A 26,391-nucleotide genomic window follows, 5' to 3' on the forward strand; every position below is an offset into this window, starting at 1 on the left:
ATATATATGTATATATATATATATATATATATATATGTATATAAATGATATCTACTGCAGTGGTTCTTGGACCTGGAACATAAAACACTAGCTCTTCTGTGAGAAGCAAACATGGATTTACCGAGAGAAAAACTCTGAATAAAGGGATTTATTTAAGCAAGAAGAGCCAATGCCTCAGTTGAAGGAAAGACCGGTCAACACAACAAAGAAGGAGGAGAGGAGTGAAAGAGCGGGGCTCAGTGAGGGGGTGAACAAGCTGAGTGCCAACTGGATGTGGAGGATTCTGACAAAGTCCAGCGTCTATGGCGTCTCCAAGGAAACAATGCAACAAAGTTCACAAAGCACAAGCAAAACTCACCGCAAGCTCGTCACTGCATCGAGAGGATGAGACTGGTCAGTGAACACAAGAAACAGGTCATTATTTAGTTAACTTTATCAATTTTACACTATGACACAATTGTTACTGTGAAGTATTGTTAGTTTCACTGTTTTGAATGAGTTAAGTTTTCACTATTCACTTTTTATACTAGTTTGAATTCTTCATGACTTGTGGATTCTGGACCGTACTGAGTTACACTTTAACCAAACTAATAAGTAAATCTAATAAGTAAGCCAGCAAACTTGAGAACAGACCTTTCTTGCTGTAATCATAACTCCTCTTCATACTGGCCATTGAGAGTAAGTCAAGGTGTGTTGTTTTTAGAACACAAGGCTTTAGCAGTCGGCACTTCATAGAAGATCTTGTGAAAATGTAACGAGGTTTGAATTTTGCGACATATCTGAGGAGCTCAAGTCTTATTAAAACATTTTCTATCTCTTTATCTCATGAATAGTTTGTTATGTGCTGCATATTATAATTTTTTTTATCATTGTTTCTGTCTGGTCGATTTGACTCACTTATGTTGAGTTCCTTTTATCTTTATTGTTATCATTCCTCCATCAGAGCCAGCACATCAACTCCCACACTCTGAATAAGGAGCCCTCGCATGATCTCCAGATCTCCAGGCAAAATAGAACAAGGACACTGTATTTTGTTTTCCATCATTGACATTAGGAAAGGTCAGTATGAAGACAGGGGCAGATTTCAGCCAGACCGCTCTGATGCAGCTCAGTGCACATTTGACCACACATTTGTTAGGAAAATATCACGTTCTCCATCAGGTTCTGGTGATTTGTGAAATGTGGGAGGTGCAGTAGCAGAGAGAGAGAGAGAGAGAGAGAGAGAGAGCCAGCGGTTACATGTAGGAGGCGCTGTAACCTGAGAAAACTCCGCAGTTTGCTACCAAGCTGTTGAAGTTGTGAATTATAGATGACTGCATTTTGTGTATCTCATACGATGCCTGTATTTATATCATATCGTGTATTTGTCTGCCCCAAAGAAGTGTAGAGAAAATGTACAACGGTTTTTCTTCCCGTGTTGATAAAGTCTGAAACCTTGAGTTCTCGTTCCACAGGTAAAAAACTCAGCCAGTGGGCACAGACAATCCAACGGGGGATCACATGGCCTCATCAGAGACGATGGGCACTGGAAGCACTTTTGTGACCGTGGCAGTGGACTCTTTGGGAACTGATCCACACATGTGGGGTCTGTGCAACAGAATTAAGGTCCTGGAGCAGAGAACCGTTTCAACCGTCCAGTCTGACTGCTACCTGAGGAACAGGTGAGAGGCTGGGGAAGAGAGATCATGTGACACACGCTCATACACACACACACACCCTATATGCTCACTTTTGGCCAAGGCGAGATCACGTATCACACATACCTGACTGAGATGCACACTTGCATGCGACGCACTGCAACTCACATCTTCCGTGGAGCTACTTGTTAGCATTTAAATCTTAACGGATTCAGATGTTTAAATCTAGATCCAATTATCAGAGTAAGTAATTAAAACCCCTCTGGCTTATTGTTAACGTGCAAATTTGTGTGATGTAATGTGAGCTTGTCTGCTGTGATGCTAGGTTTAGAGAGTTGGAGAGGTTAGAAAGACTGCTGCTCTATCGGTTCACACTCTGCCTTAAAACTCCCCAGCATGCAACACTGTCAGAGGCTGGACCAAAGACTCCATGTGCTCAGGGAGGAGGTCAGGACCATGGTGAGTGCTTGTGTTTCATGAAGGCATCAGAAGACACTAACGTGCAAACTCTTTAACTAATTCTATGGGTTGTAGAAGATGCTGTTAAACTGTTTGACCTCACAAAGTCTTAAAACAACATCTAACAGACTATGATACTAGAGTAACTCGGGATTAAATGCTAAACAACAAAGACTGTGCTGTGGTGGTTTGAAACAATGTAAAAAGCAATGTTGTCTTAGACTTCCTCTCTTTCACTCTTCATTCTGATTCAGACTCAGGAGAAGGAGCGAGGGGAGCGGGTGTGGAGGGAGCGACTGCAGCGCTGTCAGAGGCAGCTGAAAGCCAAAGAGGACGAGATGAGTCGCCAGTCCCAGTACTTTGAGAACTTTAAAACCCAACTCCAACACAAGCTCAGTCTGGCCCGGGAACGAGAGCAGAGCCTACAGAGCCGCATCTTCACTTTAGAGAAGCAGCTCCTTGACTTGACCGTGAGTGCAGCCACTGGTATGGCGACGGTCCGTGCGGTCAGAATTACTGCCGGGACAGTAACAACCTGGGAAGTGCAAGACAGGCTGACTTCAATGAGAGGAGAGGGTGAAGGAGAAGAGGAGAACAAGGAGGAGAGGATGAAGCAATGGCAGCCAAGGGTGTTGATGCAAAGAAATGGAGGACTGGAGGGTGATGAGGGGACGTCAGAGAAAGAAATAGAAGGCGGGAGAGACGGTGACACAAAACAGAATTCAAATGAGACCAGGCTGCAAGGTTTCATACTGAGCCTGCAGGAGGACCTCAGGGTGCTGCTGGAGAGAGTGGAGGATGGGATGACAGAGCGTACGGGGCTGACAGAGCAGCTCCAGGAGGCTCAGGAGAACAACCATGTCCTGGTTTGCAAAGTGGAGGAGATGAAGGCGGAGGTGCATCAGCTGAAGCTGTCCGAGGGCTCCCTGATGGAGGAGGTTGATGAGCTGAGGGAGGAGAACGACAAGCTCCAGCTGATCCTCGGGGAAGCGGCACACCAAACAACAGCTCAGTTGTCAACAGTCCATGAGCCCGTCTCCCTGAGTTCTGGCATGAGCTCATCCAGTGTCAGTCCCACTGTTTGTTCTGGGCTGTCCTCAGTGGAGAGCTCCGGAGAGGTGTGTTATTGTTTTGTGTGCTCTGATGAATCTGTTTTAAATAAGAGAAAAAACTTATTGACAAATATTGATTCTTTCTAAAACAACTTAAATTCCCGTGCCATTACGTCCCCTTTTACAAATCCTTAATTCTTAAATTTATCATATTAAAAGTTTTATTTTTTCTATTTGTGATTTAAATTATACCACATTTCCTGCATACGTTCATAACTCGCGTAATCTCTGTGCAGGTTCAGGTGAATTTGAGTGGAGGAATCGATGAGTTCCTTTCATCCGCAGCTCCTTGTGAGCACCACCAGGTGTCAGCAGAGGGCGTACAGAGCCAATCAGACTGTGGCTTCAACAACAACCTCAGCTTTCAGTCACTCTCCTTGACTAGAGAGAACATAGGTGAGATTAAAGTGGCGAGCAGGTGTCCTGAAGGGCTCTTAAACCTGGAGGGAAACTACAGCGAGGAGTCTGAAGCCCTGAGGGAAGCGTATAAGAGTTTGGGCATAGGGGAAGATCTTGAAGCCCTTCAAGAGCAATGTGACCGCCTGGAGTCTGCCCTGCAGCACACACAGGAACAACTAGAGGTGGTGGCTCAGGAGAACACTCGACTAAAAGTTCAACTCAGGAACCAGGTGGAGGAACAAGCTTCAGGGAGGAGGTCTTCACCAGAAAAGGTACATTGGGTTTTTACAGTGTTCTCAAATGTTTTTAATTTAAAGTAAAACTGGAATCGCCAATAAAATTCTCTCTCTCATGCAGGCTGACCATGGTTTAGCCCAGGATGATCTTGTCCAGGCCCTCAATCAGGAGAACCGGGCTCTGGCAGACCGGATCCAGGAGCTGCTGACTCACATAGAGCTCAGAGAGGAGGAGATCAAGATGGAGCAAACACAGCTGAGGGAACATGCCACTGGGTTGGAGGAGGACAGAGCCAGACTGGAGCAGGAGAACCAGGAGCAAGGGTGTTTGATCACAGAGCTCACCAGGAAGACTGAGGATGATCTCAACACCATCATGGACCTTCAGCAAAAGGTAGAAGACGGCGGACAGCGGAACATCCCAGAGGAACACGTGGACAGTGTGGTGGAAAGTGTGCTAAAAGAGGAGGAAGACCCACCTGGGGGTTATAAAAGTGACCGTGAGCCTTTGCAGAACAACCCGCTGAATCCTTTGCATGTTAATACACTGACTGATGAAGTCGAGCACCTGACCATGACAATCCAGAGCCTCAGAACCGAGCAAGGCGACCTGGTATGCAACATAAACTCTCTGAGAGAGCAACAGGGAGAAGTAGCTTTGTCAATCCAAACCAAAACAGAAGAGAAACAGCAGTTAACTCGGGCAGTGTGGGGACTGAAGGAGGAGAGAGACAGCATCTCTCATTGTCTGGCTGATCTCAAACAAGAGAGAGAACAGCTTAACCGAACAGTCTGCGGGCTCAGAGATAAAAGAGATAACTTTGTTAAATCCATGAGTGACCTGAGAGAGGAGAAAGCGCAGCTAACCAAGACTTTGTGTGCTCTTGGAAGAGAAAACGAGGCACTGACGGAACATCTCTCAAGTGGGAAAGAAAAGAGAGATCAAATCATGCAGTCCTTACAAAGTTTACACACAGAGAGTGATCACTTAACCCAAGTGGTGCTCAATTTGAAGCAGGAGAGAGACGGACTCGCCGTTTCTCTCAAGGAACAGGAAGACCAGAGGCAATCGACTTACGCTTCGCAAGACGAGCGCGACGCGCTGATGATGTCAGTTAGCAGCTTGACAGATGAAAAAGAAAGAGCTGAGCATTCAATCACCTGTTTGAAAGTAGAGGAAAGGCAAATAATGCTTGCGATTCAGGGTCTAAGAGAGGAAAGAAACGGCCTCCAATCAGCTCTCTCCAGCCAAATGCAGGCGGATGAGAGGAATCAGAGGCAGAATGCGTGGAATCAGTCTCTTATCAGTGGTGACACGACAAAGACGGCAGAGACACTGGTCTGGACAGGAGATGTGCAAAGATGTCACTACAAAGAAAACTCTGCACAGGTATTCACGCTTGTGTGTATTTTAGCAGTTTCTGATGCAGCACCATGTATCTTCATGTGAATTGACATGTCATGGTTTTGATGGAGAGCAGGAGGAAAGTGATTTGCTGAGGGAGATCGAAGCTTTGGGTGAACAACTGAAGAGGTCACAAGAGGAACTGGACAAAAGCCACACAGAAGTGAGTTTGCACCTTTCCCCCTTTTTATCCTCCTTATTTGCGACAGAGAGGAAGATTCAGACTCTCTGCGGGAGCAGATATTAAGGCGACACTTTATTTTTAACTGCATAATTGTTGATTGCAATATGAGACGGTGAAATTACACAGCATCTTTAATGTGATTTCACCATGCGGAGCCTCGAGTGTGGTAGATTTACAAATGAAGACAGTCACAGCAATAATTAGTCCATTCAGTATGTGAGGATGTTTTTTATTATTTTACAGACAAAGAGGTTACACAGTGAACTGTGTCAGCTGGAGATCAGGAGGGAAGAGGCTGAGAGGACAGCAGCTGAGAAGGGGATGAGACTGGCAAGTGTGGCCTATGAGATGGAAGAAACCAGAAGGGACAACGAGTGCCTCAGTGGACAGGTATTTACCCAGATGTACATGAAAAAGCATCAACATTATTTTCTATCAACTACTTGTTCAGCTGTTGTCCACGTTAGATTTAATGTACATCCATTAATTGGCCATATTGGGTCTAGTGTCGGAGTCTTATGAACACATGACTTAAACACACAGGTGACGGAGCTGCAGAGCAAAGTGACAAACCTGGTGAGGGAGAAAAGTGAGGCTTTGTCTCTGAAGAAACAAACAGAGGAAGAGTACAACATCCTCACAGCTCTGCTCAAAGCTAAGGTGAGAACACCGTCCTCCTTTTCGGTTTCTAATGTGCAAGTGAAAAGAAGTCGAACTTCATTATTGGATGGAACCTGCACGGAAGTTGTAAAATGAGAATATTTTATTTTACAAAAAGAAGTTTCATCATCAGGTTCAACTTATGAGCTTTAACCATGAAATGTTTAAGTCCATTAAAAGTAAAATGAAACTTGTTCAGGTTTAGATTTGACTCTTTAAAAAAACAAAACGATCGATGCATCTGCATGAAAATTAGATGCAGTGATGTCATGAGACAGTTTCATCATAGACTGTGTTGGTGTGTGTGTGTCTGTGTGTATAAACCCACAGACTGTGGCTCTTGACGAGTTGAACCACGAGTACATCGCTTTAAAACGAGGGCAGGTTTGTAAGGATGACCTGAGTGCTGCTCTCATGTCTGTGCGGACACGCTACAATGACATCAGAGCTAAGGTTTGTGACCGGTCATCTCTTCTCTATTACAATATTATACTCTAAACAGTTAGTCATGTGTTTTTAAAAATCTCTTCCATGTTTTGTTTGTAGTACGATGCACTCCTGAAAAAGAGGAGCCAGACAGATCTGGATGTAGCTCCTTTAAAGGTGAGGCGAGAGAGAGAGAGAGAGAGATTCATTCCTTCATTGTTTGATGCTGTTTGACATTTTTATTGACTCCAGTGTGACTTCATACATCAGCGCTTCTGTCGGGCTTCTCTTGTCAGCTGATTTTGAAACACAAGCACGTTTGGTTTACTAACAGGCCAAGCTGTCGTGTCTGGTGGTGAAGTGTCAGGAGAGGAACAGCCTCTTAGGTCAGATGATGAAAGCTGCGCACAGACGAGGGTGCATCGACTTCACACTCAGACAGCGAGTTGAGCAGCTGCTCGAGGACGCCGCTCTGCAGGACTACACTGTGGCATTCACACCAGGGAGCTTCGGAAGAACCGGGGATTACACTGCGGGGTTTACACCAAAAGTTATCACAGAATTTCCCGACGAAGCTACCGGATTCACATCCGCAAATGAGCCAAAATGCCAAAATGGGTTCTCACCTAAATCTGAACTCAAGGGCAGAGACTTAAAGAGTGAGACGCGTGCTTCTATATCCGTGACGGAGCCTTCAACAAATCTACAAGACTGCAGGAGTGAAGTCAGACCTGCGGCAGCAGGGACACTGCAGAGAGATGCCAACTCGACTGCGCCAAACACACTAGTGCAAGACAGTGAAGCCAAAGCTGTGTTTTCAGCAGCTAAAGAGAGTTTGATCACCAACACTGCACAGGTAACAAACACATTTGCATTCACGTAATCACACAGTTTAAATATATCTCTGATCATTTCTTTGGCAGTTAATTTCACTCATAATTTTTCAGGAGAACATAAACATTGATCAAAAGGTCATTTATTTATCAATCCCATCACAGCTTTTTCCATCTGCCAGTGGACCAGTCCCATCAACCAGAGGGTCAGAGTTTTCAGGATTTCATCCGGATTCATTGAAAGGAAAGTCCCCAGATTTGATCAGCTCATCTGGATCCTTAGTGAGTCCCACTCGTCCCTGCACCATCACACGTGTCAGTCTGAACAGGAGGCTGAGCAGCCCCGAGAAGATCATGAACCTGCATGAGCAGCTGCAGAAGACTCTGATGGGCAGCTTCCAGGTATACTGAATTAAACATCTTAGATGTAGACAGACGTGTTGCTTGAAAGTGCTGTGTCAGCATCTCTAATAAAGGTTTTTTTCCCCCACCTTCAAAAGGTCCCTGTAAGCAGAGGAAGACGACAGGAGCCCAGAAAAAGTCTGTCTGTTTCATCCGCTGCTGACCTGAACCTGTCATCTCAGACAAACAAGCAAAGTTTCAACAAACCCCGAACCAACTCCCTCCACGCCGCCGCTGCTTCAAGCCGAGCTATGCACCGTCCTGTAGTAACAACTAAACCAGCCGCAACACTTTTTAATGCAGTTGTGTCCAGGTCTGCTAACGCTGCATTTAGCCCCAACAGCTTTACTTACAACCATTTCAAAGCAGACAAACGTACAACGTCAACACCTGCTCTTTCTACCTCCTCTGACGAATCAGCCTCAAACAGTGGTGCTAACAGGGCGACATCCCCGGAAATGACGACGACAGTCGCTGCTATCTCTAACATATCTGATACAATGCACACAGCTCCGCCTCCGTCAACTCTGAGGACCAATGCCTTTGACTCGAATGACTTCAAGTGTTTTGACAGCAATCCGAAAACCACTGCCTCAGACACGACTGCCCCTGGAAAATCCACTGCCCCCAAATTGAATGGTTGTAATGGTGCTGCCTCTGCTTACGAGGGATTTTTGTTCACTGCGTCCTCGACTCACTCTCCTGAGAGATCCCACAAGTCTGCTGCTCAAGAAAAGACCAAGTCAACAAGCCTAAGACTGGGTAATATTAAGTTTTATACTAAAATAGAAATACCCAGGCAGATTTTTTTTATTTTATTTTTTTAATAAAAACAAAAGTTTGAATGTCTTTCATCATTTTGCAGAAATAAACATATTCTGCTGCCACTGTGTGCAACACAGTCCTCTGCATAATATTCTAATTTAGCGTTGTAGAAGATTAGTTTTTGTTTGCGTGCTGCTGCAATGCAATTACACCTCAGCTTGATGTGGGATGTTCTCGATTCATGTCTCCTGTAACGGAACTGTGACGTTTTTATTGCTCGCATAACACAGAGCGGTACATTATGATAAACATTTACTGAGGAGCTTGAGTTCATTAGCGAGTTCTCCGTGCGCTGTGACTGCTTTTGTTTGTTTTGGTTGTTAGCTGTTGAGGAATAACAGGTGTAGCGTCATTAAAAAACAAAATGCCACATTAACAAAGAAAAGACATTATTATAAGCTTGTAATTCCTTTATTCCCCTTTGCAGAAGCATTAAAAAACAAAATGCCACATTAACAAAGAAAAGACATTATTATAAGCTTGTAATTCCTTTATTCCCCTTTGCAGGAGCCCCAGCAGAGGTGCGCTCTGTCGAGGTCATCAAAACAGTGGGTCAGAGCAGCCTCCTGATTGGCTGGGAGAGGCCCCCGCTCGACGAGCTGGGCTGCAGTAACAGCACGTTTGTGTACGGTTACAGGGTAAGAGGATCAGTCTGACACATGAGCTCTGATTTTGGAAACATGTCTCTGTAAATAGTTTTAATCGCTTTTCCTTCTGTAAACCTGGCAGGTGTTTATCGATGGTGACTTCCACAAATCTGTCATGAGCTCGGCGTGCACCAAGGTATCGCAACCCTCGTCCTGTGTGTCCGTCTACTACTGTGAAAAGACACCCGGTGACTTCATGATTTGCATCTCTTTGTTGCTCCTTCGACAGTGTATTGTGGAGAATGTCGACGTGAGCGTCCCCGTCCACATCGGTGTCCAAACGCTGGGGTCTAACGGTCTGTGTTCAAATAGGGTCCACGTCACGTACAGGACCTCGGACGGGACTGACCAGAACTGACTTTCTTCATCTCACACAGTGGTTTAGATCAACAAGTAAGACCGGCACTGCATTTACACATTTATTTTGTCACTGACTGATGAACTGCAGCTAACATTGTTATTGTTTTGTTTTTGGATGTAAATGTTCTGTGCTTTCATGTCTGTGAAACTGCATCCAGCTTCTTATTAAAGAGTCATTTCTGACAAGAGAAACCTGAACATTTACTCACCGTTGCGTGATGTAAGCTGTAGATGAGAGGGAGCAGGACAATGGCAAAGGAAATACAGTACATGCCCCACAGGACGCCCCATAGGGCAAATTGCCCATCTGTCTTCCCCCTTTCACACTTCACTCTCCTGACGTAAAGGCCAAAAAATATCTTAAGAGAAAAAAAAAGATCCTCAATCATCTCTTAACTATAAACTACATTCCCAAAAAATGTCGTTGAAATTCGTATATTGCTTTATTAATTATGCTCAAAAACCAACTGCTCAAATCATAACCTCCTTCACTGAGGTAACAAAATTGATCTTTTTTATAACATGTCCATGTTTTATGTGACTTTGTTTCCCCTGTTTTATCTTCCTTTTATGGTAAAAGGTTCACATTTTAGAAGCGGAGACCATAACCGTGCAATGACGCTCTCTTTTGTTCTCTGCCCTGTGTGTGTTCGCCCTTCAGTGCACAGCCATGTATAGCTGCAGCCCTCGGAGGGACTGTCCCAACCTCCACCTCAGCTGAGACACCAGCACATGGCACAGATGTCCTCTCCATGTGAGGCTCAGGTCAACCATCATTGTTACCTGTGAGCCGGCCACGGAACCTCATTAAATGAAGATGTCAAATACAGCATTAGATTCCTGCCTCTGTGCTGACAGTTATTCTGCAGGTAGAGTGACTCCATCCTTTTATTTTTTTGTTTTTTTTAGAAGAACTTCCTGTTTCAGAACCCCACCCACTGGATTAATCTCATGAAAGGATTGAACGTTAAGACACGCAGGTGTAAGGCCAAGAAGTCCTGAAAAACTGATGATGCAAATGTTTATAAAGACGAGCTCAACTGCATTTTCAAAAAGCTGCCGTGATGCCTACACTCACTCACTCACTCACTCACTCACTCACTCACGCTGGAGGAGCGTCTGCTCCTGCTGCACATTTCTACACTGGGTTAAAACTGTGACAGATCGCGAGTCATGTGACTGTAGCGTCACTGAAGATCCCCACTGCTGCCTCTCTCCGGACTCAAAGACACCTTCACCAGCCAAGTTGAAGGGACTTTTGCCGTCTTTTTCCAAGCTACACTCTCCACATTGTCAATATCATCCGACTCGATTTCACCACATGAAGCCAAATATGACGAAAGATGATTCAGTCCAAAGACTTATTATCTCTTTCGTTCACCTCACAGGTCGACGGGACGTCTTTAAACACAGATGCTATTTTATTTCTGAAATTTGCACATCATCATTACATAAATAAATAAATAATAATAATAATAATAATAAAAAAAAAAGCTATTGCCACTGATATTTTTTTTTGAAGACGATACTATAAGAAACATATATGAATGGTGTATAGAAAATGAAATCACACGTGTGGTTTATATGAGCTACTTTCATACCTAATCCATGTCACGTCTGCACGCTCATTCTGATTCTTGTTTTTATACAAAGTTCACGGCACGCGCGTGACGTCCTCTGCTATTTTTACTGTACGCGCGAGTGTGGAGTGACCGTGGTGCAGCAAATGTATTTTTCTATCTGTGATTGATGATATTGATTTCCCATTGATTGCTTACAACTGTGTATAGAATAAATGTTTATATGATATTAACTGTCAGTACAGTGTGTGTGTGTGTGTGTTGATAGATCCTTTAAAAACCCTTAGCATTGCATTTTCAAATTAGAGAGAACATTTTTTTGAAGATTGTTTTCCAAAGACTTGATAATTGATAAATTAATCTTCTTGTGTTGGTACAGAGTAATTAAACTACTCATCCAAACATTATCATCCATGAACACTAGATGGCAGTCATTCTGGAAGGTACAACAGTCCACTAACTGTGTGTGTGTGTGTGTGTGTGTGTGTGTGTTCATGTGACAGGTGCTTTCAGCGGAGATTTAGTAGAGGGGATGATGCTGATGTGCACACAAAGACTGTCCTTAAGAAGCCAGAAACATCTTAGTGTCTGCTCCCCATTCAATACGAGCCAGGCACAAAACCAAAAAACTCGAGTGAAAGAAAAGGACGTGGCATCAGCAGCAAAAAAAAAAAGCAGCTTAATCATCACCTGCTGTGCTCTGCAGCTTTGGGAGCTCCTCTGAGAACATCATCGCTCATGCTCAGCAGAAAATGTACCAGGTGTGTGTGTGTGTGTGTGTGTCCCAGGGTCTTAAGTGTATCACTACTCTTCCTTCTTCTGACCTTTTCCTGAGGGATCCTCTTCTCCTCCTTCCTTCCTTCCTTCCTTCCTCCTCTTTTAAGTTAATGGTACTTTATACACTTCAGCAGTTTAGAGGAAATCTGACTCTTGACTATATATCTTTTGTCCATTGGCCATTTTTCTCATTTTGCTCAAAATACCTTCCAATCCATGGAGGGCCTTCACTTGCAGCATTGTCTCACGTCCTAATTACAATGATTATCTTCGACATACGTTAGTGTAGGGACAGTATATGGATGCCTCATCGCTAAAAGGTTCCTGGTTTGAATCCCGTCTGGACTCTCCCTGCCACAATCCATTGACACATAGAATTATAGGGGTTATAGGTTAACTGGAGACTGTGGCAGGCTGGTGACCTGTCCAGAGAGAAGACAGAGGTGAAAATTAATGAGCTTTGTAATTAGGTCCCAGCTTCATTCATTCACTGATCATATACTATATTTACTGCATCTCATTCCAAGCACATCCACCTGTCTATGTGTTGCAGTCAAAATAAACAGGTTTCATTTGCATTAAGAGCTGAATTACTTCACTTTTCCCTCAAGAAAAGGACCCGCTTTGCTGCTTTTGGACGTTTTTACACCTCTCCCTATGGGTTAGATTGAATTTGTAGACGATAAACTGTAATCCCGCGCTGCACTGATTAAAGAAGCTTTGACACAACTGGAGTGCAGCTGCTTTTATGCAACTGGCCCTTCAGCTGGACCTACATGACTCTGATTACACTCTCCAGGGAGACTCGGCTTCATTATTAACACACACACACACACACACACACACACACGTTCATAATGCACAGGTCCCAGCACAGTAATGTGTGCTTAACGTCTTGTTTACACGAGTTAATGACCTCTGTGTTAATTAATTTTCTGCGCTGGATGCTAATGATGCCAAGCTCAGCTGCGACACTTTGCATGTTGGCCAACACAGGAGGCAGAGAGCGATGAGGCGAGGGAAGAAGGAAAAGTAACACGGCAAAGTGTGTTTGTTACCTCTTTAGAACCCTTTTCTGGCATAAACACTGACCGTGGCAGGACCACGTAGTCCTCATGAGGACTATCAATTTAGGGCTAAGATTTTTGAACAGTGGTTAGGTTAGGATTGGGGTTACAATTGGGTTTATGTTAGGGTTAGACATTTAGTTGTGATGGTTAAGGTTAAGGTAAGGGGTTAGGGAATGCATTATGTCTTCGAGTGTAGAGCGGGGCTCCACATCTCGACCCTTCTGTGAATATCCTCAGCTGAAAGACACTATTTGAACTCTCTCCCCTGTGTCAGGACTGTAGGGGATATCTCCCTCTGTCTCTGATCACGCAGTGATGTCATCACCACGCAGTTGTGTGCTGTAAAAAGAGGAGAGGAAGGATGGTTTTCATTTCACCCGGAAGGGACATTGTCACATCATCATTGCAACTGACACCTTGAGCATCTGTAGCCGAGTGGGATGGTGGTTTAGAGTCAACTTCCAGACCTCAGGCCAGCGTTTGCTGCTCACGCCCCCACACATGCGAGCTCTAAAAGAGGGTTTCTCCCACTGCTGTGTGTGGGCCCAGATGGGTCTTGATGCTGGAAGGTTGTAGTGTTTTGCTGGTGCCACACAGGGTTGTGTTACTTGTCTCTGTGGTGTGTTATTGCCGGACGTCGCGGGGGCGGGCTTACTGTTTGTGTTATGCAAACGGATGCTAAAAATGTCACGGCATAAAAGTCACCCACTGGGGAGCAGTAATTCTTTCTTTATGTGTATGGATTTGTTGTCTTGTGTTCTCCTCGCGTGTTATGAAGCTGCTTATTTCCTCTCACAGTCTCTCTCCCGTGTCTGTTGTTGTGGTCGTATCAGTCCATCTCAGAGCCTGTTATATTTAGAGGCGAAGCGCTATCACAGCTCACAGCTGACTGCCTGTGATTCAATTCCGACAGATCTACAGCATTCAAAGCAATCTCCTCTCTTTTTGTCTCGCTCATTTTTCTCCCTATCTCAACCACCTCCCTCCCTCCCTCTTCTCCCTCTCACCTCCCTCACACTCTCTCCACTATAACTCATCCCTTCCTCTTTTGTCAGGATTTTTATATCATTTCCCACCTTCTTACTTCAGGCCAGTCTCAGTGTTTTCTCTCTCTCCTGAAAACCTTGTTTGCACCGTTTCTTTATTCCTCTGTTTCTTCTCATTTCTCCATTTTACCCTTTTATCTTTACCCTTCTCTCCCCCTTTACATCACCGTCTTATTCTCTTTTTTTTGCAGCCTTTTTAGTTTGCCCCCCCCCCCCCTCTTTTTTTCAGTTCAGTTCAGTCTGCTTTATTGCCTCCGTGCATCATGAAACACTATCTTCCCCCTTAGCTCTCCTTGTTTTTCACTCGTCCTCTTTTGTTCCCTATCAATTCTCTCCACATCTTCGTCGCTCTTCACGTCCAGCAACTTGATGTAGAAACAAACATCAAACAAAGCGGACTGAGAAAAGAAGTGCAATTAGCTGCTTTTACATCCCTGGGTCCTGGGTCTGTGCGCAAAGGCAACCGCAATCTCATTAATCATGAACATGAGGGGCAGTAATAGAGGAGCGTGTTTATGTAAAATTCCCCCACACAATAATCTCCTTCATGTTTAATAGCCAAAACAGTGGTGTTGCCTCAGAAAATGACCCCCTTCCCTTCTTATTCTCCTCTCGGCCATTTGATTTTTTGTTCCATCTTCTTTTTTTGTTCTTTCCTTTCTTTTTTTAACGTGTTGTTCATCTCACTTTCACACAGAGTCAATGGGAATGTTTTGATCCTGCTGAACCTTCCAGCACGACATTGTACGGGACATAGAGTTTAACATAGCTCCTCCAGCAAAGACCTCCTCCTCCTCCTGGCAGACTCCCCAGCTCAAACTCCTTCTCCTCCGTCACTTCTCTCTATTTCTTCTTCTTTTTATGCCTCCATTTGCATTTTTATTGTTTCATTGCTTGCCTCTCTCTCTTTCAACCCCATATAGTGTCTGTTTATATCCATTTCCCCCCCCTCCTCCTCCCTTTAACTTTGCCTTTTATTGCTGTTTTTCAGAATTTTGCATCATAGCCTTCAGCCCAGTAGCCATATATGATTCAGGACTAAATATAGCCCAGAAGGACATTATAAGATTATCTCATCCCTTTCTTCTCTTTCCCATGCTCTGCTTTCTTTTCCAATCTTTCCTTCTCTCTTTTAGTCTTGTCATCTCTCTGGAGTGATGTGCTAGTTTCATGATGATGATGATGACGATGATAGGACTATGTAAAGCAGAGTGGATCATGGATTTGGTAAAGGTCAGCAGCAGGTGACCTTTACTTTTGACCATCATAAAAAAATTACTCAGCATAGTGGAGATTCCCGAGATTACCAACAAACGTATAAAACTTTGATTTCATTATTGTGCAGAAGTACAGTTTTTATTCACTTTGAGAGAACATCTACATTATAAAGTAGAACATTGTACATTTTTCATTGTATTTCTTGCAGCTATAGTTAAACTGGTATTTTTAGACGAGCACAACACAGCATATTATGGAAACATCAGTAAATGCTCTGTATTTATATGATGCTCTCATAGCTGCAGCTTACACTACAGCCTTACACCGTCGCCCTAGGTCACTACATTCAATAAAAATGCTTTTTATGTGCTAATGTATCAGCAATGCTAAAATATTTCTTGTATATAATGCATATATGTATATTGTTTATGTCTATTTTCCACTTTTACTTTTGAAAACATGACTTTTTACTTGTGACTGATATTTTTGCATTGTAGCATTAATGTCTATATAGCTATAACTTTAACTTTCATATACTTTTTTATATAAATTTCACTACTTATCAGTGACTCTTAAGACCCTATTTATAGATACATTTAAAATGTCATCAATCGTTCTTTCTCTTTTTTTACCAGTACTTATTTTACCTGCAATTGTGCTTAACTGAAAAATTGAAAGAAAACCTGAAGGAAAAGGAAAACAAGGAGGACAGAAAACTGTGTTACTGCACAGTTACATACCAGTCAGTAAACTTTATCTCTTATATATAACGCTCATCCCACTTACTCTCTGCGATACAAAATGAGGACATGTATCTCTCTTTAAAAGTGTCGGCACAGACCAGTGATGTATTTGTAATGTCGTTCCTCTCGTTTCAAATAAAACGGCACTGCTGAGTGGAACGTCATCAACAGTCCTACAGCTGGTTCTATCAGCTGACGGGGAGCCTCTCATGTGCTGTGAAGGCTGTGGGAGGGGTTGAAGGAGGAGGATGTTCGTAGGTGTGTGTGTGTGTGTGTGTTAGTGTGTGAGCGTTTGCTTGCAGAGAGACACAGGAGGAACACAGTGTGGAGCTGTCCATTGTTACTGGTTCTGAAAGTAGATTACCGCTTCCCCACTAAAGAGGGGATTTCAATTTGATAAACAGGAGGGAAGAAAAGAAGAAGAAGGAGGAGGAGGAGGAGGAAGAGGTGAGGTGAGAGAAAGCCAAGTGGAGTTTGTGAGATTCCTTCATTGCCACAAACCCCAGAGGTTGACTGCAGACCGGAAGGAAGTTCCCTGAGAACTTGGATTGCAAGCACATCTTTAGCCCGCTGTAAAGGTCTTACTTGGACACTGAGTTTATTTCTTTAACTCACTTTCTCTCTCACTCTCTCTTTCTCTTTCTCTCTCAAGCAGACACTCATTTGGACATACACAGGGATGGGATGGAGAAGGCAGAGGAGTAGTGGGGGAGGGAAAGCAGGGTTATAGAGGGAGATCACTGTTTCTTTTCTTCTTCTTTTTTCTCCCTTCAGCTCTGCAGGACAAGGGGCGACACAGAGAGTAGAGAGGACTCTCCTCCACTTCATACGCTCTCCCAGAAGAAGTTTTATTGATTGCCACTTTCCTCTAAGAGTGCCGCTACAGCTCCTGGGGGCTGATATTGTCCTGGAATCCTGCTGTGTCGTGGGTCGCCGTCAGGATGTCAGGCTGTGTCAAACGCTGCAAACAAGGACTTGTCAAGTTTGTCGTTTCCCTGCACAGACTGCTCACGGGGACTCTCATTAAAGGTACGTGACTGTCTCTAATGTCTTTCATGAACTCAGGCACAGTTTGTAAATAACTGTCGTGCAGCAGACAAGGCCAAATTAACATTAAAGTGCCACAAAAGCACAAGTGAAGGTCCAGTTTACCTCACGCTTAATCTTCATCCTGTACAACCGTTTGGCGTCTCTGCGGTTGACCTCGTTCTGTTGGGCGTGCATGTTCTCCAGAGAAACAGAAGGAGACAGAGACGAGGTAGAAGTAAGAGGCTAATAAAGAGGAGAGATAAAGTTGATATAGAGCAGTTTTGCGCGCGCGTGTGTGTGTGTGTGCCGCACGTACACTTGTGATTAATGTAAGTAATATAACGTGTCGGTGTGGCCATGGGGAAAGGGAGCTTTATATACATGACGCTGAGAGCAAGGGGAGGGTTTTACTGTTGTGATTCTTTATTTGTGCTTTAGTGTGTGTGTGTGTTTGCATGTACTTGTCTATACGAGGCTGTGATGACAACTTTTTATTCAAACATATCTTTTAAGGACATTTTAGTAGGTTCTCACAACCTGTAGGGGCTTTTTAGGGGTTAATGTTAGGTTAACCCCTAATGTTGGGTTAATGTTAGGGTAAGGTTAAAGGTTAAAGGTTAGGGATAGGCATGCAGTTGTGAGCATGGAGGTTAGGGTAAGGGGCAAGTGACTGCATTATGCCTGTGAGTGTCCTCGCTAAGAATGCTGTACAAGACTTTCCTTTAAATCTTGTGCTTGTGTGTGTGTGTGTGTGTGTGTGTGTTTTTTTTTGCTGAAGCAGGGGAGCAGTGCAGGGAAATATACATAAAAGCATGCTTCAGTTACTGTATGCAGCACTGCAGCTGCTAGGAGGCACACACACACACACACACACACACACACATACACACACATACACACAGTATAATGCTCTTTAAGCCAGTTGACATTTTTGGCTGGAGGCTTTGGAAACATCAAAGACACCAGTCACTCATACAGTCATCGCACAAAGACATACTCTTGTGCACAAACACACCCACAGAACAAAAGTGTTTGCATTCAGTCACAGTGGGTAGACTGACGTGCCCTCGAGGGCATCCCCTCCAACAGCAGTCAGGTCTCGGTCAGTGTTAAAGAAGCTAAGTCTCACACACACAAAGCTATAGAGGTATCAAACACCAAACAACAACTGTGACAATGCTGCCTTTTTTTATACACCTGAGCCCTTATGTGGCAGCGCGGCAACACCCAACACACACAGAGCAAATTACACTTTAAATCAGAACACATTTGGCTCTTGTAGTCAGGTTTTGGTCTCCGTGAGGTCTACTGGACCGGACACGGTCAGTGTTTGTGCCAGAAAAGGCTCTTAAGAGGTAACAAATACAGTAACACACATGGAACACACGTGAGACACATTTACACAGGAACAAGACCATTGGGTCTGCAAAATATCAGACGTCTAGTCCACACGCATGCACACGCGTGTTTGCAGCTGTGCTTCGTAGGACACTGCAGTGACTACCGCTAAACAAAGCGTTATCCCTAAACTTAACCAAAACCAGTTAATGCCTAATCCTAAAAGGAAAAAACACACACAGAACTTAAAAAAATAAAAACATAACATACACATTCCAACTCTTTAAAGGTCAGTTTTTTAGTTTAATAGATGTTGTGTTAGCGATCTGCTTGTCATTGAGTGTCATGTGATAGAATATTGTATTTCTACTTAAAGCTGACAGTTCGAGAATGTAAAGGAAGTCTAATCTAACATGGGTTTTCTAATATTACTTAACGATATTTCTTATCTGCATGTGAAGCGTTTCTGAAGAAGGTCAGGTGGCGGACGTGCGGCATCATCACTTTGTCTATGAAAGTGAGAAGTGTGCGTGTGGGCCTGTTTAGTGACTCAGGACGTGCTTGAGGGTAACACATGTGACATTCACTGCCACTAGATGTTACACCAGTACCAGCAACCTGGACCAAAGCAAATGTTACGCACCACCAGGGGGTTTAGCAGCTAATTATATAAGTATGAGGAGCATCATTAGTTTACATTATATGTCATGACATTTGCAGCCTTTAGTCTGTATAAAAATAAGGTAATTATTCTAGCAGGTGGGTTTTAAGTCTCTCTTTCTTGACCTGTGCTAGAGCCCTCTTGTTTTATTAATGCGTTGTTTAAAGAATGACAAAGAAATTGAAAAAAAATATGGAATTCCCATTAAACTCTATTAAAACCATACATGATATTGCCTTCACTGTGACCTCCCCCGATGAAAAATGAATAGTTTTCCTACATCCAAAGTAAATATAATACAATGATATGCAATCAATCTTTGGTGGGTGAATGTAGGGGTAAAACAGAGAGGCTAAAATCCTGAAACACATTTTACACAGGACAACATTAAACTATTACGTAGGAAATACTTGCTTGATTTAAAACCTAGTACAACCTTTAACAGGGGCCACACGGTGGTGTAGTGATTAGCACTCTCGCCTTGCAGCGAGAAGACCCGGGTTCGAGCCCCGGTTGGAACAAGGGCCTTTCTGCATGGAGTTTGCATGTTCTCCCCGTGTGTGCGTGGGTTCTCTCCAGGTTCTCCGGCTTCCTCCCACAGTCCAAAAACATGCAATGTGTGGATTAGGTAAATTGGACACTCCAAATTGACCATAGGAGTGAGTGTGAGAGTGAATGGTTGTTTGTCTCTATCTGTGTGTGGCCCTGCGATGGACTGGCGAACTGTCCAGGGTGTACCCCGCCTATCGCCCGATGTAGCTGAGATTGGCACAGCACCCCCCGCGACCCTCTGGCAGAGGATAAAGCGGTAGATGATGACTGACTGACTGACAACCTTTAACAGCTGTATGTAAAAACCCTAATGTTGCAGCATGAAGAATGAACTTCTGCACACAATTAACGTACAGTAGTTTTAATACCAAAATTGAATGTAATAATTATATTCAATGTAGTTGTAATAATGTCTATGAAGTGTCTCCATGGCAGAATAACAAAATCTTCCTCTTCTATATGATATGTATGGTATGAAGGCAGGCGCAGCACTGGCTGCCTTTTGCTTTGCTCTCCTGTAATTACAGACTATTTCAGATGACCTTTGACATTTGGTATTTAAGAATACATTTGCTCCCACTTCCGAAGGAGCAGCTAGTTTAACTCCAGGTCCTGCTCTGCTGATGGAGGGGAAAATCCTGAGCTAAGGCAAAAAGAGCTTTTCTCAAAGGATTTAGTTGAGTGGAGAACGACTCTCAGAGCAGCATTGACCTCTGCTGGCACTACTGAAAAAATACAGGTTACCACAAATCCCATCAAATGTGCAAGCAGTCACTCTTTCCTCTTAATAATCAAACACGCTCACAGAAATGAAGCATTTGTACCTCATTCTGACTTTTTCCTGTATAGTACACAGAATAGTTTTTTCTTCTAAACCTGAAGTAAAAAAATATCAATATAGATATAGAATCAGGACTCAGGAATAGTGTAAAATGCTGTTCCTGTGTTTGCTGTTCTTTTCCAAAGTATTAGTAAAGGTGTGTGGATGTAAAACACTTGGAAAGTGTATTTTCTTCTATTGTTAATTTTTACCCCAAATAAAGGGGTATTTGGGGTTAAATATGTCAGTTTTAGATAATTCAAGAATATCTAAAAATGTCAATGTCAAAGTCTTTGATTTCAGCCAGTGTTAATCTATTGTACTAAATATGTATTGAAAAGCAGAATTCTTTCACAGAATGCTTTCTTTGGCTAAATCTATTTGACAGAAATCTCAACCTGGAGCTCGCAGGCCGCCGCTCTCTGCTCACTCGTTCCAGCTGAAAGCTGATTAGACCAAATCTCTCACATTTATTTCACACTTCCTCTTAGTTAATCTCTTACTGTCAGTCACTTCCTGCATTGCAATAACTCCAAAACCTCTCCTCGGCCTGCTGTCATCTCTAAAAAACCCCAGAAACGTCCTGTCAGGCCGTGCCAAGTTGTAAAGCGTCTGCATAATTTCACTTATCCTCTCGGTGCAGCCTGCCTTCTGGTGCCTCCCACTGCTACACTCATTCAATCAGCCTGGATGCAGAACTAGACTCTCTGTGGGGATTCTGGGCACAGGTGACAAAATACCTATAAGTAAACCTGGAAATCCACAGCAAAACTGCGGTTTCAGAAAGAAAGCCTGCAGGTACCAGAGTCTGAATCCACCTCACTCCAGTTAATGCAGCAATATTATAAATGTCTCCAAAGATATTCTTATTCTTATTCTTAAATCTCTTTAGCCATTCTGTGAACTCTTTCCTCCAGGAACAGAACATGACACAAATAACTTTTAAATGTGCTGACTCGTCATTTTCACAGAACTCCTCTGTTGGGATTTGGCGGAACATGCGCTGTTATTCAACCTTCTATTCTCTCTTTCCTAACTGTTTCCTGCCACAAATAGAAAAGCTACGCCACAAAACAGGCGAAGAGAAATAAACGTGTCGTTCTGAATGTTGTGACTCCAACATTCCACATTTTTTATTCATTATGATTTAAGATGTGATATTTCAGTGTATTGATTCTTGACTATAAATCTTATTAGGTATTTGTACCTCTATTCCTCCCACTAGTGTTTTCGAGACTGCACAGTAGGGGGCGTCAGAGGTCTCCTTCTTATTTCTAACCCTCTCTGTAACCGAGTGACGGACCTGGAGTCTTGAGCAAATGGAGCTTTAAATGTTCAGAGTCTCAAAGTGCTTTGCTAATGAAGGAGCTGTCCCTCTCATGGCTGATGGCGGACTCTCAAACTTTGGGGCGTTCCTCATAAATGCTTCACTGAAATATTCAGCAGCTCCTTTTTTTTGTCCTTTTATCAGATATTCACTTCATGACCCCACCCCCATCCTCCTCCTCCTCCTCCTCCTCCTCCTCCTCTTTGAGTTGCCTGCACCTTTGTATGTGGAGATAAGAGGGAGGGAAAGAATAACAGATGAGTAAAAGACAACAGAGAGGAGGAAAAAAAAAGTAGAACGCGCACGAGTGCATGCCTGCATGTGTCTTTGATGAGGATATTAAAGTCCTGGTGTACTACACCTGTGGGTGTGCTGCTGCTGCTTAGCTCCAAAATGCTGTCATATCAGTTTTCATGTGCCCGCTGGGGGACGCGGCGCATGCCAAATATAATGCATAATAATAACACTGTTACACACACACACACACACACAACCGTCCCTCCCTCACAGCACTATAATCAATCCCTAAGCTGCATACCATTAGCACCTCCATCACTTTCATCTGCTGAGGAGGGAGAAAAGGGAAACACAGAGGAGGAGAGTCAATAGAGTTGTTTGTATTCAGTTCACACAAACCACCGGGGTATTTTAGGTACAGTTAAACCTGCAGTTAACCGTTCCAGCTAACAGAAAGGTAAATTGCAATTTGCTTTTTTTTTTTCTTTTTGAGGAAGCAACACTCTTGTGTGTTTAGTTTAATTATTTTATTAGGACCTCACTAAGCATTGGCAACAGCTACTCGTCCCGGGGGCAACATTTAATATAGAAGGAAACAATAATAGAATGATTGCATTATCATTTTTGTTTTGTAAAAGACATATGAAGATGTGTTTTTCACATCTTCATATGCGTGACATGCAGTGTGTGTGTGTGTGTGTGTGTGTGTGTGTGTGGGTGCTATACAGAGGTGAATCTCTCCAGGAGATGCACTGAGTCACAGGAAGTAGATTGCCCTTAGAGCGAAGGCTCGAGACAGCAGAGATTTACCAACATATAATTCTACACCTTTAAATAAAACATAGGCTCCACTGAACCGCCGCTGGTCTTGTTTGAGTTGCAGTGTCCCCAACTGCTGAGAGTCTGTCCTAATGTGGTGAACGAACACGAGCGGTTTAGTTTCTTAGTTTGTGATGAGATTCTCTGTTTCCCAAACGTGTGTTTTTACAAACTTACATAGAATAATACAGAATAACAAAAATACAACTTGAGGAGTGTGGGAGAAGAACTTCACTCCCTGAGGAGTGTTCAGATGTCCTTACTGTCATTGTAATTGAATTGTCATGAGATCTGATGTTACACGGTGTAAAGAAAAAATCATTATGTAAAGAAATTATGTGAAAAAAAAAATACTACATACTGTATGTCTACAAACCTATACATAATAGTTTTATAACTAATCGCGGTACAGTAAATCATGTGATGTGCTACAAACAGCAGTTTTACTGGGATCCGAGGGTTGTCTCTGTTATTAGGAGTCGTGTTTCTGATCATCTGCTGGACGTCAGTCCACTGTTTTTAAACTTTAAGCTCTGATTTCTGTGGGTACATCAGTGGGTTTATCAGTCAGAACATCAGCTCCATCTGCTCCATCGCTGAGCTGAGGGGAACTGCAGGGTCCTAGTATCAATCTTTGTGGCTTAATCTCTACCACGAGGCCTTGTAGATATTGTTACCACAGTTTGTTTTTTGTTTGTTTTAAGCCGAGAAAGCACATTTTTCACTCAGATTTTGTTTACATGTATTTGATGACTGTATACACAACACAAGGACCCACGTGTTTAACCACAAAACCAAACCAAAAACTCACCCAATCTGCCAAACATGAAATATCTTCAAGCTATGAATAAATATAAACATAAACCTAAATCACCACTACCAGTTACTTTAAAGAATAACGCATGTAAAATCCAAACAAACAAAACAGCAAATAAGCAAACGACCAATCATGCAGTCAAAGCTTGTAACGTTTCATCCCAAATGGTTTCAAGAGCAACTCAGTTTCTTTTCAGCTCTTTCAGTGACTTCTCTACACGGACTGTCTGCGTGGAACCATGAAAACATCGTAACATTTGCTGATTGTAAAGTGGGTTGAAATGATGCTCTCATGTATCAGCACAACGACTGCGACTGTGTTTACTCTCTGCATATTGATTGTCGCCGGGCCTTGTCGCACAGCTCGGACTCGGCTGTTTCGTAAGAGCATCTGACAAATATTTGGCTTTGTTAGAGTGGAACAGTGACATGTGAGGGACTCTTTGCAGCCGCGACAGATGGCTGAGCTCCGTGGTGTTACTCCTCGTGCTCGTGTCTATCAGGATTGTATCCTCCGCTCTGACTCAGACTGAAACTGAGCCCGTTTTGAGCCAGTTAAGGCACCAGGTGCACTCTTCACTCCTCACTCTTTGTTGTACACTTCACTGTTCCTGCTGTTCCCCCTTGTGTCTTGTTTCTATACACTCCTCTGCTCCTTACTACTTCTACACCCTACCTACCCCCTCCCTCTTTTATCTCCTCACCTATCTGCCCTCCATCTTTCCCAATTCTCTGCTCCCATTTATTTCTCCCCTCCGTCCGTCTTGCAGTCCAAATTCTCCACTCTTATTTGTCTCCGCTTCCCCGTCCGCCCTTCCTACAGTCTCGCCTTGTCTCATTTCTCAATTCTTCCGCTCTCATTGCCCTCACCTCCTCTCCTCCGTGTGGTCACCACTATGACAGATTCTCTCCAGGCTTTTTGTCTGATAAGACCGGGCAGCAAACTAACCGGCCAATTTATTATTCACTGCCGGCGTGTGCCTCATTTCCTATACGCTTGTCAACAGCCTCTCTCTCCGCTGTCACGTATCTTCTACTTTGGACCCCCACACACTAACCCCCCAGCGTATCCATTCATGCAGGCAGCAATCTCCAGTCTAGTAAAAAGGTCTGTTGTGCAATGCTTAATATGAGATGAGAGAGAAGCAGGCTGGCACTCATGATGATCCACAGCAGCCTGGACTGGACTGAATAGCAGTGCAGACGATGTCAGGCTTAATGTCTTGAAGAGTTCTGGCAGACGGCCTAATGCGAGGAACCTGTTGCTGTTAGTGTTATTGCACAGAGACTGCACGTCTACAGAGCTATTCTGGTTCCCTTGTTTAAACCACTGAAACCATTAGACTATGCTGGTGGTTTACAGCAGATGTGGGACGTGAGCAAATAGCCTCAAGGTTTTTCTTCTTCTTGCGTCTTCTTTCTGTAAATCTTTAGGCAACTGTTATTAGTGCGTCATGATGGAAAACGGTACATTATGAGGACACGTGGAGACTAGACGGTTATTAATCTTACAGCAGCTACGGGATTGTGAGGAGCTCAAAGAGAACGTCACATAATGTGAGAGATAAGTTGGACAAAAAGGGGGATTTATGAGTTACTGACACACATTAGGTCAGCTGCACCTATATCTCAAGATGACATGATCTCACAGTTATCTAAGTGTGGATGTGTTAATCTGCTACTGCCTGTTTAAATCCTATGTTCAGATTAACATGATTAACATAAGTGACACATATTTACCAGCAGCACATCAGCAGCTCCCGTGTCCCGACAAGCTTAAATAACCTTTCCAAGTAGAAACAGTTGTGAGATGAAACACAGGAACACACTCTTTTGATATTGTAGACTTAAGCGTGTGCAAATTTTACTTAGCGAGCCGTCTGTCAAGTGCCTAAGATTCATTATTTTCTCGTAACGCTGCTGACAGCCGTGGTTTCAGTGAGAGTGAGTGTCCATGTCTCGCTGTGAAGAGTGGTGCAGGGGCTTCCAAGAGGTGTGCTTAATGCCAAATACAGCTAGTGTTTCGTCATACAACCTCACATCATTTTTTTTTTGATGTGCAAACATGATTTGCTGTTTGTTTATTTAAATATATTATATCCCGTTGTAATTGTATTATTTAAGGCGTCGTTACATCAACAACGTACTGTTCTGCATATTGCAGTATCAAATTTCAGTCACATTCTAACTATAACTAAGTATAGACTTTGAGACCTTCACAGTAGAGTAGAAAACAAATATTTAGCCAATTTTATAGAAGCTTGTGTCTCCTCTTTACACATTATTTGTTAGAAAATAGTGGCTGAGGACATGTGAAAAAAAAGATTACCACTGTGACGAGGCTCCGTGACACACAGGAGCCATATGCTGCGTAGATGACTCCTCCTCAAACCCTCGGCACACTTTATCAAAGGTTTGTCTATTCGCACCTGCTTCTACACCGCTGCCTTTGGTCTGCGAGCGAGCGAAGACGTCTCTGTCTTTGTCTTTGTCTCTGTCTTGAAAATGTGACTTGCTTTGCTGTAAAAACACACAGGAACGCTCTGTCCCCTCATATACAATTCCTACAGATGAGCAACTGAAGTAGACGAGAGGAACACAACGAACGCAGACTCCTGCTGTGACGCTGCAGGTGCTGCCGATAAAGAGGAAGAGGAAGAGGAAGAGGGGGGTGGAGGACTGCTGCTGCTGAACTAGCTCTCTGTTTTGGTGCAATATGGACAGCCCATGGCCAAGTGGATAGGAGCTTGTCTTGTAACTGGAGAGTTGCTGG

At 43.4% G+C, this 26,391-nt stretch overlaps 2 protein-coding genes across 6 annotated transcripts in view; both read left to right on the forward strand.

The window, feature by feature from the left end:
- Positions 1–19: 19 nt before the first annotated feature.
- On the forward strand, positions 20–11,404 carry LOC131472401 (trichohyalin-like). Of its 5 annotated transcripts, none has more exons than XM_058649530.1 (19): positions 20–414; positions 944–1,059; positions 1,455–1,661; positions 2,033–2,096; positions 2,351–3,214; positions 3,445–3,879; positions 3,965–5,233; positions 5,322–5,411; positions 5,676–5,822; positions 5,976–6,092; positions 6,423–6,545; positions 6,639–6,695; positions 6,853–7,374; positions 7,517–7,753; positions 7,852–8,515; positions 9,086–9,216; positions 9,308–9,361; positions 9,455–9,618; positions 10,247–11,404. In XM_058649530.1, the coding sequence occupies exons 3-18, from the start codon at positions 1,501–1,503 to the stop codon at positions 9,581–9,583; spliced, it is 5,064 nt and encodes a 1,687-aa protein (XP_058505513.1). In that variant the 5' UTR covers positions 20–414; positions 944–1,059; positions 1,455–1,500; the 3' UTR covers positions 9,584–9,618; positions 10,247–11,404. The 5 variants fall into 5 exon arrangements, with proteins under 5 accessions (XP_058505513.1, XP_058505516.1, XP_058505515.1 ...); XM_058649533.1 differs by having other exon boundaries at positions 20–393; XM_058649535.1 differs by having other exon boundaries at positions 21–414; positions 5,325–5,411.
- A 5,516-nt stretch (positions 11,405–16,920) lies between these two features.
- LOC131472239 (Kv channel-interacting protein 1-like) overlaps positions 16,921–26,391 on the forward strand; it is a 30,891-nt gene continuing 21,420 nt past the window's right edge. Inside the window, exon 1 of the mRNA XM_058649196.1 lies at positions 16,921–17,048. Within this exon, the coding sequence (XP_058505179.1) occupies positions 16,961–17,048 (88 nt within the window). The 5' untranslated portion in view covers positions 16,921–16,960. The remainder of the gene's footprint in view (positions 17,049–26,391) is intronic.

This window comes from Solea solea, chromosome 14, assembly GCF_958295425.1.
Source record: "Solea solea chromosome 14, fSolSol10.1, whole genome shotgun sequence".
NCBI classification, from domain to species: domain Eukaryota; kingdom Metazoa; phylum Chordata; class Actinopteri; order Pleuronectiformes; family Soleidae; genus Solea; species Solea solea.